The sequence below is a fragment of the Saccopteryx leptura genome, chromosome 1 (assembly GCF_036850995.1).
Source record: "Saccopteryx leptura isolate mSacLep1 chromosome 1, mSacLep1_pri_phased_curated, whole genome shotgun sequence".
Taxonomy (NCBI): domain Eukaryota; kingdom Metazoa; phylum Chordata; class Mammalia; order Chiroptera; family Emballonuridae; genus Saccopteryx; species Saccopteryx leptura.
Genome location: NC_089503.1, coordinates 263,495,901 through 263,511,533, shown reverse-complemented (window position 1 = coordinate 263,511,533; position 15,633 = coordinate 263,495,901). Strand labels below are relative to the sequence as shown.

The 15,633-nt window shown below is 56.0% G+C and overlaps 1 protein-coding gene across 1 annotated transcript; it reads right to left on the bottom strand.

Annotated features, from left to right (window-relative positions):
• Positions 1–280: 280 nt before the first annotated feature.
• FHIP2B (FHF complex subunit HOOK interacting protein 2B) lies at positions 281–14,687 on the bottom strand. The gene is made up of 17 exons (XM_066351210.1): positions 14,554–14,687; positions 10,445–10,523; positions 7,185–7,354; positions 6,612–6,716; positions 6,395–6,517; positions 5,964–6,191; positions 5,662–5,858; positions 5,252–5,360; positions 4,959–5,035; positions 4,413–4,599; positions 3,715–3,860; positions 3,478–3,606; positions 3,226–3,316; positions 2,880–3,023; positions 2,390–2,530; positions 2,093–2,193; positions 281–1,906 (listed from the first exon to the last, which is right to left on the bottom strand). Exons 1-17 carry the CDS (start codon positions 14,596–14,598, stop codon positions 1,768–1,770), a joined length of 2,211 nt encoding a protein of 736 aa, XP_066207307.1. The 5' UTR covers positions 14,599–14,687; the 3' UTR covers positions 281–1,767.
• Positions 14,688–15,633: the final 946 nt, after the last annotated feature.

The window sequence follows — 15,633 nt, the reverse complement described above, 5'->3', positions numbered from 1 at the left end:
TGGTTGCAGATGGCCCACCCCCTCAGTGTCTCTGAGGCCAGCCAGCCCTCAGCTGTGGGGCAAGCCGAGCAGAAACGGTGCCGCCTGGCCAAGAGCCGCTGCTCCTGGCAGCCACTGGGGAACGTCAGATTTGCACTGCCAGAGCCTGTTTACCCCCCCCCCCCCCCAGTGCTGAAAAAGGAACTTAATTTGTCTTCCTTGGGGAGGAAGACGAGCCCAAATTAGCAGCGGGGCCCTGGGCAGAAGGATGCGAAGGGTGGAGAAGAACAGGGCGACTGTGTCCACGCAGCCACACCATTTATTGCTGTGGTGTCGGGGTGGGGGACGCCATGAGAATGTCAAAGTGCATTAAGGAGGGGGGTGTCCGTGACTCCTGGACACTTGAACATTTTCAGCATTAGAGTCCAGACCCAGTTTGCCCACGGAGCTCTTCTGCTCTTGTCCCACACCAACACCCATGTGCACACACACGCATGCACATGCCCAGTGTCCTTCAGCACAGCAGTCCAGGCCTCCCCAGCTGGGAGGAATGCGGGAGAGGGAGAGGTCACTGAGTTTCCTCCTCTTTCATGTCACCTCTTGGCAACCTGTGGTTGGCTTCTAGAAGCGGCATGGGCAGGAAAAGAAGCAAAAGGGGCTCTGGCCCGCTCCTCCTTGCCCAGGAGCAAAGCCAGCAACTGCAGTCCTGCTGTGAGGTAATGCCTGGCGCCGCCTGTGTTCCCGCAGGTCGAGACAGATTCAGGCTGGGTGGGGTGTCAGCCCCAGCCTCCGAGGGCAGGCAGGGGGAAGCGCACCACGACTGCTGCCTGGGGCCCATCCCCATTAGGCCTTTGGGGCCTGTCATTGGGCCTTCTGGCCCCATCTGTCCCCAGAACTCCCTTGGAAGGGCACTCCATCGAGAACACTGAGGCTGGGCCTGGCCTCCCCCAGCCTCAAGCTCCTCTGCCCAGGTGTTGTGGACCTGCCGAGACGGGTTCAGAAGGCGCCAGAGAAACCAGCTGGAGCTAGAGCCTGGCACCCAGCCCCCGGCTCCCCAGGCCTTCTCCCGCCCTGGTGGAGTTGCGTCAAGGTTCTCATTAGCAACTGCCCCCGCCTGGGCGCGGAGCATGCTTTGGCCATTTGCCATGAGGTGGCTGGGACTTTGCAACAGTCTCTAGAAGGGCCAGGCAAGAAGAGCGGGCTGCTCCTGCCATCCACTGCCCCTTCTACAAGGGTCAAGAAGGCAGGAGAAAAAGTCAAGTCTCAGCAGCATCTATGGTACCGACTACGACAGAGACAGGGCTCCCATGCCCTCATCTTTCTGACCTCCAGTCCTGAGCAACCTTGGAGCCATCAGCTCATTTCCCCTGTGCCCACCAGAATCAAGTCACAGGTCTTAGCTCTGGCCACAAATGGCCCTTAGAGGCATGTGGCAGGTACAGAACACAGGAGGGTCTGGGTTATGATGCTCACCTGGTGGCCATCACCCAGCTCCCCTGAGAAGGCCTCAAGGACACCATGCTGCTCAGGAGGCCACCTCTTTTGCTCCTTGGCTTCCAGTACCTTAGAGCCCCACTTCCTGAAACCCAGGCTGGTGTAGCCAAGAAGGCAAGAGCTCTGAGGTAACCTGGCCTCCACAGACACAGAGGTCCCTGGATAGAGGGGAGATGGAGCCAAGCCCCTTCCAGGGAGAAGAATCGTGGGGGCTGTGCCCGGGGGTGTGGGGGAGGCAGCTCCTGGGTGAAGGTGAGGACAGCATTCTCCCCTCCGGTTGGTCATGCTCCTGGCTCAGACCTGCCCTGCTGGGGTCGGGGAGAGGTGCAGGTGAGGACCCTGTGGGGGGTGCTTGACAAAGGCAATGGCAGCCAGCTCCTTGCAGAATTCCTCCAGTACTACCACACCCTGGAGGAGGGTCTGGTGGTCCAGCCTGAGGAGGAGAACAGAATCATGGCTGGATGTCCCCAGTGTGACATCCCAGTGTCCCTGAGGCATACCCCAGGGGCAGACCCCTCTGAGTGAGGACAGAGCTCTGCACTGAGGCCTCCCCACCCTGAACCACTCTGCCCTCCGGCCCAGGGCTTTCCCTGGGCACCCACTTCCCTCAGTTACTCACTGTTCCCCAGGCACATGACCCATCAGCTGCTTGCGCACCAGGAGTAGTTTTCCTGGGAACTGGGGTACCCTCTGAATTCTCTGCATCAAGTCCCCGATTACCTAGAGCAAGAACAAGAGAGGACCGAGGCGGGGACCAGTGACACTCAAGGAAGGTGCCCTGGCTCTGTAGCACCTTGGGGGGTGGTCCCTGTGCTCTCCCTTGGTACTGGCAAGGGTCCCCACACCTGCAGCCCCTAACCCTGTCCTGTCCTCCTCCCGTCCTGCCCATCACGGACACACTCCCCGGCAGCCTTACCCGCACAAGCACAGAGAACAGGCTCTTGCAGCCAGGGGCGAGGTTGATGTAGGGGTCCAGGAGGTACTCGTGGATAAGGGGGTGGGGGAAGAGGGCGAGCCTGGACAGGACTGAGGTCACTTGCAGGTTCAGGCTGTATGGCTGTAGGGAACACGGCGGACAAACCAAGGCTTGGCAGGGGTGGTGAGCATTTTTGCACTCCCCCAGGAAGGCGCCTGGCCAGTGTGAATGTGTGCGGGGGTGGGAGACTCACATGATGTGTGTGTCATGGCTCCCTGGGGCTGAGGGCCAGAACATGTTAGGGCGTGTGGAGCAGAGGCGAGACGGGGCTTCCCGCCTGGGGAAAGGTGGGGGAGTGGGGTGGGTATGGAGCTGGGGATGACTTGACCCATGTGGCAGGCCCTGCTCCCCTGAAGGACTCCAGAGGCACCCATCTGGGGTGCTCCTGCGGGCCTCCGCCCTCCGGCTGGGGCCCAGTCCTGTTAGCTACCTGTTCCAAAATCCGGGACATGCGGTTAAACAGCATTCGGAGGAAATGCCCCTCGAAGAAAGGCAGCTCGGGTTCATGGAGGTCAGGGGGTGAGAGAGCTAGGGGCCAGCCCCAGGGGGCGACTCGGGAGCTGCACTCCTGGAACTGAAACGGGAGGGAGAGCTGAGGGGACAAGTCCCATGGTCACAGGAGGCCCCAACACAGAGGCCACCCAGGAAGGTGAGCGCAGGGACCGTGGCTGGAGTGGGGAGCCCCGTGGGCAGAGCTGACAGAGCGCGAAGGTAGTTATTAACCCCACAGCTCTGAGGGGTGAGAAGTGGGTGCTGTCAGAGGCCTCGACACTCACCAGTCCAAAAGCATCGTGGACGTACATGTCATACCCAGTCTCTTCCAGGAAGGCTGAGGTCTTGGCTTCCTCAGGAACCAGACAGAGGAAGCTGAGAGACAGGACCACTGGTGTGGCGGGGCCCCATTGTGCTTAGCTTGTCTGCTCCATCTCCTCCAGGAGGGAACACCGCCACCCGGGCTGTATTCCCTCAGGGCCATGGACAAGGACAGAACACACTCAAGGGCTCAGACTTTCTGACCTGCCCCCTACCTGTTGACTATCTCAGTCACCGCTGTTTTGCCGTCCGAGTTGGTGGCAGGGGCTGGGGGGTGCTTGGCAGAGGGCTGCAAGCTGGCATCGAGGAGGCCGTCTGTGAAGTAGGGGTCCTCTTCCAGGTCTCTGGCCAGGGTACACAGGTGTGGCACCAATGAACCAATGAAAGAAAGTGTGGGGATGCTGAGGGCCGGGGTGTGGCCTGGCCTCCCAGAGGCACCAGCTTTCACTTACAGGTTGTCCTCATAGCTCTCGGGCTCTGGAGAACCTTGGGCCACGTAACGGCGGCCCTCGAGGTGGCACAGGATCAGGCTTCGGACGATCTGTTCACAGGGCTTCTGCAGCAGCTCCTCAAACAGCTGCAGTGTGGCAATGCTGATCTGGGGCAGGAGGGGTTCAGCAGGATGGCCCTTCCTGCGCCAGCTTCTGGGTGTGCCTGGGAGTTTGCTCACCCAGGTAAGAAAGGTTCCCCTAGAAGGGGTCCCCTCTCCTAGGCAGGTTTTGGGGGGAGTGGATAAGTGTTGGCCTGGGAATCAGAAGTCTGGCTGAACCTGGTTCCATTGTTAACTTGATGTGTGATAACAGGCAAGAAAATTGGCTTCCTTGTGCCTCAGTTTCTATGTCCAAAAACTGGAATACTGGCCTTGCCCACCTCAGAGTGGCTGTGAACCTCAAACAAGTCCATTGAATATAAAAGCAGTTTGCAAAATATAAAATGCATTCACAAGTATGTGGTCACAGGAAACTACTGTGTGACAAAGCAGTCTGGCTACCAAACACCACACCACTGTTTCTTTTCTGGGGGACGGCGGGGGGTTCAGTGTCTCAAAGACAGAACCACTTAGAACGCTAATAAAGGCAGGAGACCTGAAGAAGTCCCTTTGGCAGGGGTGGGGTGGAAGTGAGTGGAGATGGGGACCTCCCCAGCTCACCTCATCAGAGAGGTGGTCGCAGTGCCCAATGAGGTGGGTGCACAGGGTGCTGGTGCTGTTGGGGGCTGCAGGCTGCTCCCCTGCATCCAGGAGGAAGGCTGCAGCCTCTCGCAGCAGTGCAGGGGAGCGAAGCTGGCGCAGCAGGGCCGTCAGCAGGGCGGTGGAGGTCAGGACGCTCTGTTCAGACCTATGTGACAGACACTGAGCCAGGAAGGGCAGGGGATGCCAGAGGGACAGGGAGCGGGTAATCTGGGGGTGGGGGTGGGTAGAGAGTCCTTTCCTGGTTTCCTTCCATCTCCAGCTAGTATCTCTCTGCTCCCTTCCATCCTTCCTGAGGTCATGGAGTCCCAGGGCAGAGGCCTTTGCTAGCCCATGGTGGCTCTGAGCCATTATGTGTCAGGGAGCAGTAATGGTCAACACAAACCAGTGGAGCCCACAGACTCATGTGACTGGCTAATGTCCCTGGCTGCAGGGACAGGAAGGGGCCGGTGAGTGAGTGGTTTGATCCACAGCATGACCACCTATGAAGGGACCAGACAGACTTACACGTGTAGGAGCTGTGGCTGCAGAATCTCCACGAATAACTTTTCAGCCACAGCCTGTGCCAAGGCATCCGCAACCACCTGGGCACCAAGGAGCACGTCTTACACACGCTCCTCCACGAACAGTCCCCCCCCCGAGACAACAGTCCTTGCAGTGTCCAAAACAGCAGAGGGTCCCTGATAACCCAGGGCCCTGCCCAGCTCCCAAGAGACCCACTCAGTCCTCCAGGTGGAGATGGAGGGCAGAGCAGCATGAGCAGGGAACACCTGCCCCGCTCACTGTTGCCCCCTGCTCACCACGTGTGCCTCTGTGACGAGGTGGTCGCAGTAATCAAACCAGCCCAGGAAGGCAGCCAGGGCCTCCTTGCCAGGGTAGGAAGCTTCATCAGACGGGGCACTGGGTAATCTGCAGGAGTGAGGGAGGAGCTGTGAGGCCTTCTCAGCTCTGTTCTGGAAGCAAGCTGGGCCCTTCCTCCCCTGCCCTGGACCCTCTGTTGCAGGGCAAGGAGGTAGGCAAGGGCATAGGGTACGGTGGTCAGTTTTGCAGGGGGCTCTTAAGGCCCTTAGGATGGGCTGTAACATTGGGAAGAAGGTGGTCAGCAGGGGTCCCCATCCCTCCTGGAAAACAAGAGAGACTGGCTACCAGAGGACGGGCAGGGCTTCCAGCCATTGAAGATGCACCCTGCCTTCCCTGGCCATGGGCCTACCTCCAGCTGATGCCCTCCAAAGCGGCAATGTCTGCCGGGTCCAGGAAGGTGGGCATGGACTGGTACAGCTGGCAAAGGTGCTTGACAATCCCAAGGCAAAAGGGGCTACTCTGCACCAGGTAGGTGGCAGCTGCCGGGGGAGCCACACTAACAAGGAGCAGCAGGTTCTCCTGGGCCTTCAGGGCCACACGACTTTTCTAGGGGACAGGGGTACAACTTCAGGACTTGCACCCGAGCCCCCAAATCCCCTCCTTGCAGTTCACACCATCCCAGCTCACGCCATCGGGGCATCTAGCCAGCACCTTGCTCTTGCACAAGCCGATCAGGGAAGTGATCAGGTTGCTCTCCCCAATCCCTCCGTCAGGCTCCTGGGTCTCAAGAGGCAGCGGGGTGGTCAAGGCCCAGGTCCCACAGGGATCCCTGTCGGAAGCCTCGTTGTGGGGGTGGTCCTTGTCCTGGAGACTGGCTATCTCTCTGGGCTGGGCACTGGTTTCTTTGGATGCCTTCTTCCTAGTGACAGACTTTTTACCCTGCAAGGGAGACTAGGTGAGGCTGGGTCATGGTGGAGCCCACTGCCCATGCCACCTCTGGGGAAGGCAGGATGTGCTGACTGTCAGGGCCTCAGCATGGAGCTAGGGGGAAGTTGCCCGACCTCTGCTGCCTCAGAAGGGCCATGATAGGGGCTCGTCCTGGGGTTGGGGCCTTCCCTCTTCTGTTCCCACAGAGCACTCACTTCCAGGATGTAGGTGAGCAGGGCTGGATCCTGCTGGATCTTGCAGCAGAGGACGGTGGTGAACTGCACTTCCTCCTTCTCCGTGAGGGATCCAGGAACTGTCCCACCAAGCCGGAGAAGTTTCTGGAAGGGGAGGAGAACAGAAATAGAGGGGCGTGGGGGCAGGGAAGAGAGGGGGTCATACACCCAGGCATGCCTTGGCGTTTTGTCCCCGCACCTGCACAGGCCTGTGGACGTTGAGGTAATGCAGGAGAGGGTGCTGAACCTGGGCCAGGACCTTGCTGAAGAACTGGAACACCTGCTGCCGCATGCCTGGGGGGTACTGAGGGTCGGGGAGGAGAGCAGAGCACCTGTCAGGAGCGGAGGCCTCGCCCCCGACAGGAACATGACCCTACACACGTCTCCCCCCTCACTGCTCAGACCTCTCCTCTGCAAGCCTCACCGTAGACTGTCCCTCTGTGTTCCCCCTTCCCACTTTATTTTGCTCCACAACCTTATCGCTGAACACACGTGGGGGCCCCTTTGAGGCTGTGCCCCCAGCGCCTAGGACACAGGCTGACATGTGGCTGGCCCTCAGCACATCTCTGCTGAATGAACACTGACTGAAGAAAAGGACGCCTCAACCACAGTGAGGACACCGAAGCAGAGGAGCAAGGGGAGGGGTGGGTATGAGGGGAGCCAGCCCTGTGCACCCCCCTCAGTGTTGGGACCAGGGAGAGTACAGGTGAAAGAGCTGGGCCCAGGGGCCAGGCTCGGATCGAAGGCTCCAGAGGCGGTAGGCCCTGCGCACCTCGGCCTTGCCCAGCGTGCACAGGGTCTCCAGGATCTTGTGCTGCAGCAGGTACTCGAGGCAGGGCCCTGCCTCGCCTGCCACCTGTTGCTGCTCCTCGTACACCAGGATGTCCAGCATCTGCTTCAGCCGCCACGGAATGTCTGTCTTCTTGGCTGGGGTGTTTTCATCTAATCAAGATTCAGGAGATGGGGTAATTGGGAAGAAGATGAGCACTGTGGCTCCATGCGGTCAAGCCCAAGGGCACCTGGGAGAGGGCGGTCAGGTTAACAGTCTGCTTCGAGTCAAGGCCAGAGGAAATGCAAGTTCACAGTTCATGCTCTCATATTTAAAAACATATGTAGGGGCCCTGGCCGGTTGGCTCAGTGGTAGAGCATCAGCCTGGCGTGCAGGAGTCCCAGGTTTGATTCCCGGCCAGGGCACACAGGAGAAGCGCCCATCTGCTTCTCCACCCCTCCCCCTCTCCTTCCTCTCTGTCTCTCTCTTCCCCTCCCACAGCCAAGGCTCCACTGGAGCAAAGTTGGCCCGGGCACTGGGGATGGCTCTGTGGCCTCTGCCTCAGGTACTAGAATGGCTCTGGTTGTAACAGAGCAATGCCCCAGATGGGCAGAGCATCGCCCCCTGGTGGGCATGCCAGGTGGATCCCAGTCAGGTGCATGCGGGAGTCTGTCTGCCTGCCTCCCATTTCCAACTTCAGAAAAATACAAAATAAATAAATAAATAAATAAATAAATAATAAAAATAAAAACATATGTAGGTGGGACACAAAATTGAGACTCATGGACATAAATAGGAGTGCAGTGGTTACCAGGGAGAGGGGGAAGGGGGGAGGAGGAAGGGGGAGGGGGAAGGGGGGAGGAGGGGAAAGGGAAAGAGGGAGGGGATGGGGGAGGTGGAGGGACATAAAGAGGGATAAATATAAGATTATGGAGAATGATTTGACTTTGGGTGATGGGTATACAACATAATCGACTGTCCAAATGATGTGGAGATATTTGCCCAAAATCTATGTACTCTAGTTAACCAATGTCACCCTGTTAAATTTAATTGTCTAAATAAAAATTAAACAACAACAACAACACACACATACAGGATACACTCCGGGAAGTGTGCCTGCCCCAGCTCCTTATCCACAAGCCCTGGGGCTGACAGGAGGTCCTTTGCTAGGGTTGCAGGCAGAGTGAAAAGCTGTGGTGGCCTCAGGGGTCCCTGTCATATAATCTAGAAGCAGTTTTCTAGCAACTTCCCAACAGAGTATCTTCTGCAGCCTGTTTCTGGAAACCCTTTTGCATGGAAGGCAATACTCTTATTTTTTAAAAAAAAAAAGCAGGAAGAAAAAAATGCACAACCAGGGGTTCAGACTCAAACCCGCTGCACCATGCAGAGGTGCTGCTGGAGAAGCGGGTTAGTGGGCCTTTCCTAGTCAGGGCTACAGAGGGTACAGTATGTGCTTAAAGTTTTGGTACTTTGAGACTGGCCCTGGAGCACCCCCTAGCTTTTCTTGAAAGCACAGGCTCTTGAGCAAGGCACCTGCTTCATCCACTCCTACACCTCTGGTATAGGGACTGTTCTGGAAATCAATGGATGGGCTCAAGCAAAGCGCCAGGTGCCCGAGTTAGTCGGGATCCCTCACTGCTCTCCTGGTGAATTGGGGCTGTCAAGAGATCTTCAGTCTAACTGGCACAAATTTGCAGCTATAAGGACAGTCCTGGGGTGTGTAATGTACAGAGCGGTGGCTACAGTTAATAATATTGTATTGTGCCTGTGGTTGGTTGGCTCAATGGTAGAGCCTCGGACTGGCATGTGGATATCCCAGGTTCAATTCCCAGTTAGGGCACACAGGAGAAGCAACCATCTGCTTTTCCACCCTTCCCCCTCTCACTTCTCTCTCTCTTCTCCTCTTGCAGCCGTGGCAACTCTCCTCAGTTGGAGCGAGTTGGCCCTGGACACTGAGGATGGCTCTATAGCTTCTGCTTCAGGCGCTAAAAAGAGCTTGGTTGCTGAGCAATGGAGCAACGCCCCAGATAGGCAGACCATTGCCCCCAGGTGGGTCCCAGTTGGGGCACATGCAGGACTCTGTCTCTGCCTCCCCTCCTCTCACTGAATTAAAAAGAAAAAAATAAATACTGTATTGTATAACTAAAAATTGCTAAGAGCAATTGTAAAAGCTCTCATCAGAAGAAAAAAACACTGTCATTATGTACAGTGACTGGATGTTAACTAGATCTATTGTTTGTGGTCATTCTGCAATCTATCCATGTATCTAATCAATACAACTCAAACTAATATAATGTCATATGTCGATTATATTTCAATGAAAAAAAGAGATTATCAGTCTAAAGTAGTTGTTTTCAAATGAGGGCAATTTTGTAGTCCCCCTAAACCCCCAGGAGACATTTGGTAATATCTGGAGAGACAGGTATGGTTGTTACATGAGAAGAGGGTGCTGGCCTCGGACAGGTAGAGGTGAGAGTTGCTACAAAATACCGCAGTGCCCTCCTACAGCCCCCACGACAAAGAACAACCCAATCCAAATGTGCACAGTGCGAGCCTGAGGAACCCGGTCTGTGAGGGGTTCAGAGGGTCCCTCAGAGTGTCCAAGGCCACTTTCTAATTTCTTGGGCTAGGTCAGGCTGGAAATCAAGTCTTTAGGAAAGGTGTAAGATGGTATCAAATCCTGTCGGAACTCTATCGGTGAAAGCCAGGGGTGCAGGACAGGTTACCTCGCAATCAGTGTGCATCCACCAATGCCAGCACTCTGACCGCAAAGCAACCAACCGGATTCTGCCTCCTGTGAGCCAGCCTGATGGACCCAGGTGCCCCAGGCTTCGGTTCCCTAGTGTGTCAGCTTGGGAAAAAAGGCCAGGTGGGTACATACCACATACCTTGGTTTATGTTCTCCAACCCCTCTAAGTTGGCCCAGGGAAAAGAAGAATTTGTTTAATTTCTTTTCTTTTAATCAGTAAGCCCTGTACATAGGTGCCTGCAGACTGAAGGCCTGCATGCTCTGCCAGCGGGGGCGAGGGGAGCTCAACCTCTGCCTTGTGGACTAAGTCAGCGAGACCCCCAACCTCCTCGTCCCTACACCCACCTCACATACCTCCTTTCCCAAAAGGGCAGAGCAGGGCCAGCCCCCACTCTGAACTCCTGGGCAGATGTCACCTTCTCCAGGACGCCTGTACCTCTGAGCTGCATGGTGACGCTGCCTCTATTCCCCCCACACACACACACACTTCCCTACAGGGGAGACCGAGCCTCACCGGTGCTTTCGATGTAGTAGTGCGTGATGCCCTTCCAGTGCTCCACAAACGCCTCCAGGAGGTCAATGGTGGGCTCCCGCTGCAGAGAGCAGACATCGGACGGTGTGACCACAGGCTCTGCCACCACTGACACTCCCTGGGCAGATGTTCCACCATCTCCTAACACCTTTTCTCCAGGACACATCCGAACTGCGGCCAGTGATCTCTGGTACCACTCCCCAGACCACCCTCCCTGCTGGAAATGTATCCTCCCGACCCACCACATGCCATGATTCCATGGTTCCTGTCTCAGAGGAGCTGAGACTGTCGGAGGGGGAATAGAAGACATAGAAACAGATTGTTTCAACACCACATAGTAATGCTTCAACAGAAGGACACGGAGGAAAAAAGGAGAGCACTCCCAAAGCAGCAAAAGCAAAAGCACACACGGGTGGAACACACGTGAAAGACAAAGTTTTCAGGTCTCTCTGGATCTGAGAGTCTGTGAAAAGCTGTGTTCAAGGCCATAGCAGGCTCGGTTCAGCCAGATGTGCAACATTAGCAATAATATGAAGAAAAGTGCCTTACTTATAACGAACGTGCAGCTTTTGTCCAAGGCCGCAGGGTGTGCAGCCCTAACGCTTCCTTAGCTAGCTTTGACCCCATCCACGCCTCCTCCAGTTCCTTCTGTTGGCCACAGTAGCCAGGGTGGGGGGTGGGGTCTGACTGCTGTGAGCAAGCCCTAAGACTTCCCCTTTCCAGGGCTCTCTCCATCTCCACGGCCTGGCTGGAACTGGCCTTGAACTGGTAACAACCACTTTCCCTAACAACTTCTCCCAAAAAAGAGCATTTCTTTTCTTTCCTTGCATAGTAAATGTCTGCGGGAGAAAGATTCATAATCAGGTAGTCCCTCATCAATGGGACTCATTTCTGCTCTGGGTCTCTGCTCAGGCCACTCCTCTGCCCAGGAGGCCCTGTACCCTGGCACTCATCCAGATCCTAACAGTCCCCAGTGAGGTCCTGCTGAGGGCCCCCAGCTCCACAAAGCCCTCTCCGGGCTCCTGGATGCATCACCCTCTAACCACATGCTCTACTGCACCACAGAACTGCGTATCTCCTCCTCCAATCTATCCAGAACGCATGTTCTGGGTGCCTGCGACACACAAGACACCATGCTACATGCTGCCACAAGCAATACCAGGATGTCTCAGATCCAGCGCCACAAAGGAGAAGAGACTATAAAACCACACTGAATAATTCAACTATAGGAAGCAGTGTGAGATGAGAACACAGGAGAGGTGGGAAGTGAGCTCTGGGGAAAGAGGGGTCACTCCCAGCAGGCTGGAACAGAGAAGGCTGAGGGCACGCTGGAACCAAAACTTGAAGAACTGGGTCAGAATTAGAGATGAAAGAAAGACACTTCCTGCAGAAGGTACTCTGCAAAGTGTGTCTGGGGCAAGGATGGATGGATGAGGTTATGGAACCTTGAAATCCAAGACAAGGAGTCTGTCTCCTCTTTCTCTCACTACATGTATATATGCGTGCACGCAATGGGGAGCAGGTCAGTGACACCTTCGGAGCAGTGCTTTAGGAAGAGTCATCTGGCCGTTGCATGTAGGAAACTTGCATGTAGGAAACACAGGCAAGAAGAATGCTTTAAAGACCATTACAGGCCCTGGCCGGTTGGCTCAGTGGTAGAGCGTCGGCCTGGCGTGCGGAAGTCCCGGGTTCGATTACTGGCCAGGGCACACAGGAGAGGCGCCCATCTGCTTCTCCACCCCTCCCCCCTCTCCTTCCTCTCTGTCTCTCTCTTCCCCTCCCGCAGTGAGGCTCCATTGGAGCAAAGATGGCCCGGGCGCTGGGGATGGCTCCTTGGCCTCTGCCCTGGGCGCTGGAGTGACGCCCCGGAGGGGCAGAGCATCGCCCCCTGGTGGGCATGCCAGGTGGATCCCGGTCGGGCGCATGCGGGAGTCTGTCTGTCTCTCCCCGTTTCCAGCTTCAGAAAAATACCAAAAAAAAAAAAAAAAAAAGACCATTACAACAGGGGGAGGAAGCAGTACCACTGAAGTTGAGGCCTCAACACACTCTCCTGCCTCGCCTACCCAATCTTGTCTTCTTTGAAAACTAGCGCAGACCACGGCCCTTGCCAGAGTGACATCCCCACACTCATTGCAACACACTGTGGTATATGACTACCTTACCACATACTTTGTGGTACTATTATTGCTGGGCTAGCAGTCATCTCTTCTACTAGACTGTTAGCACCCCAAGGGCCAGGGTTGTGTTTCAAAATCTATCTGCCCCTAAAGGGGCACACGTGTGGTAACTAACTCATTAATATTTACTAAGTATCTCTGCAAGCTCCTTAAGACACTGTTCCCTAGTTTCTTGTCTCTTGGAGTGCCTTCTGGCCCTTGACTAGCATTACAATTATCTCACAAGTCTGACAGGAGCTGGCTCAAACCAATAATAATAAAAAGAAATTCCAGTAAGAAATGAATAAATAGGAGAATGCAGGTTAGCTAAAACATACCCTTAGAGAGAAAAAAACAGGGAGATATGCTTTACCTAAGACTATTGTTAACTACTCTACCTCTAGACCAAAGAAATTGTATCAAATTATTCCTTTTTAAGGATAATGCTTGCTATTCTATTTTGTCAGAAGAGGGCAGGAAAGAGCAGCATGCTTCCTCCTTAACAAGGAGTAAAGCAACTTGCTGGGGTCTTAACCTGATGACCCAGGCCAGTGGAAGACCTAAGGGCAAGATGTGGGGGTGCAGGGAAAAAGAGGGGTTCCCATCTCTCTGGATGACCACACAGGGCCAGTCAAACTTCTAGGGTATCGCCTACAGGCTGTACACTGAAGGACCCAAGATCACCTGCCTAAAAGTGTTTCCCTTGAGCACTAACAAATCCTCCAGCTCTGATGCTGGAAGTCCAGCGTTGGAAGCATCAGGAATTCACTTCTTAGGGTTAAGGTCTTGTCTGTGGTCCCCCAACCTCCCCTCTGCATGGAGCTGTCCTTGAGAGGTATAAAGGTAGTTTGCCAGATCACTTTCTAAATGATGGCTGTCTTAATTGGGGACAAGGAGGAGGGGAAGAAAAGGTTATATGGAACCCCTCCCCAGGTGGGGTGGCCTGAGACCCCTGGACTTCTGGGGAGTGCAGGGTTGGGGGGCAGGTGGGGCAGACGTGGAAGGAGCAGAAGGTTTTCACTTTCTTCACAAGTCTAAGGCTAAGGCTGCTCTCATTCACCATGAGCTCTGACTTGAGGCAGGAGTGCTGGGAAGGGAGTGGAGCCCAGGGGTGTTTCTCCTGAGAAAACCTGATACACTAAACTGATCAATTAGAAGAGGATTTATGCTGAGACAAACGAGTTCTTTTTACAGACAGATTCTCCGCAGGGTTACTTCAAGTCCAGCGCCTCTGCCTAATTGTCTAAACTGCACCTTTATCTCCCTGAATGAAGTGAACCTAGTGGGCAGCCTCTGCCCTCAACAAAAATGGCAAAAACACAAACTCCGATGGAATGTTAGAAATCAATCAGTACACTCCCCTGGCCCTGCCCTAGGCCCCACTGTGGCTGGCCTGCCCTGACTCAAGGCTCCTTTAATGTGTAAGTGGCCGGAAACCTGCAGAAGGCGGCCTCCAGGCGAGACCCACCCGCCCCTGACGACCTGTTTCCTGTTCCTGGGACCTGGCCAGTTAGGGCCCGCGCTGCCCAAGTGGAGGTGAGGGCTCCGAGGGCTCGGCGTGGTCTGGGCGCTCCCAGGAGGGAAGCGGCAGCTATTTATACAACCAGGGGACCAGGAAGACAGGAGTGTGCGGGAGGATGGCGGCCAGCAGAGGCCGGGGGAGGGGACTCCGGTGGCACGGGCGCCCTCTGGCACTGAAGAGTTGGGGGCTGGGAGAGACCAGGGAGCAGGAAAAGCAAACAGGAAGCAGTCAGGGAGTGGAACAGGGAATGCGGCGCGATCAGGAAAGCAGCACCCGGGGGCAGCAGCGCTGCGCGGGGGACGCGAGCCGCCAGGGCGAGGGGCCAGGAAGGGCCCTGTGGCCCGCCGGGGTCCCTCTCCGGGGCGGCCGCGGCCGCCGCCCGCTCCACCCGGCCTCACCGCGCCCGGCCTCACCGCGCCCACGGCCTCCTGCAGCAGCGCCCCGAGCCGGCTCAGCATGATCACACCCGGCCCCTCGGCCTCCCGTATCCCTGCTCCCTGCTCCCGGCTCCCGGGCGGCGGCGGAGCTCCCGGCGCAGGGACGGCCCCGCGACGCGGCGCGGCGCGGCGCAGCGAGGGAGGCGGGACTCGGCCGCTCCGCTCCGCCCCGGCGGCCCCTGAGCCCGCGGTGGGTAAATTCTCGACCCTGGGAGCGGGAGGGGCGCCGCAACGGAGGGGCGGGGGCCAGTCCTACAGACGCTCCGGGGAGACGGGTGGCTTCCCCTTTGAGAAGGGCGGCTGGGCTTGGGGAGGTTGCTTCCAAGAGAATGAGAAGCTCTGTGGGTCCCGTAAGTCTACGGACGCCCTCGCCGTCACCTATTTTCCCCCACGGTAGGCACGGGCTGCGTGTGGCTGTGGAGCACAGACCCACGTGGGTCCTAATTGAGGTGGGCTGAGTGTGAAGTGCATGCACTCTGTGTTCTGACCACTTAGTACAAGAATGTAAAATAGTTCGCTAATGAGGTTTTTTGTGGATTACACGTGGATTTGGTAATATAGTAGATATACTGAGTTAACATTAAAATTAATTTCACTTGTTGCTTGTTACTTTAAGTGGCTACAGCGCTGGGCCAGAGGTCTTGCAGCAAGTAACAAGTGGCTCCACTTTGCCCTTTTAGGTGCACCAAGGGAAGAAACAGAAGGTGAGTTTCCTGTGCGGAGGTCACAATCAGGAAGATTACAGCCTAGAATTTCACGGGCAGACCCTCAAGAGCAGGGGTTCCTGGAATGTCCAAAGCTAGGGCCTCAGAGATGTGCCTTCTAGCTGCCAACTCTGCCAGTTTCAAGTCCCTCTGCCTCCACTCACACACATCATCTCTACTTCTCCAGGAATGGAAAGAGATTCTGAGGACAGGATATGGACGTCTATTCAAAATATATTTCTGCTGACAACTGCCTTCCCATGATAAGCAGGTAAGGCACTGAGAGAGTCCCACCAGGGATGGGGAAGGGAGTGGGGGTAGCCCCTGTCACAGAACTATAGGACCTAGAGCT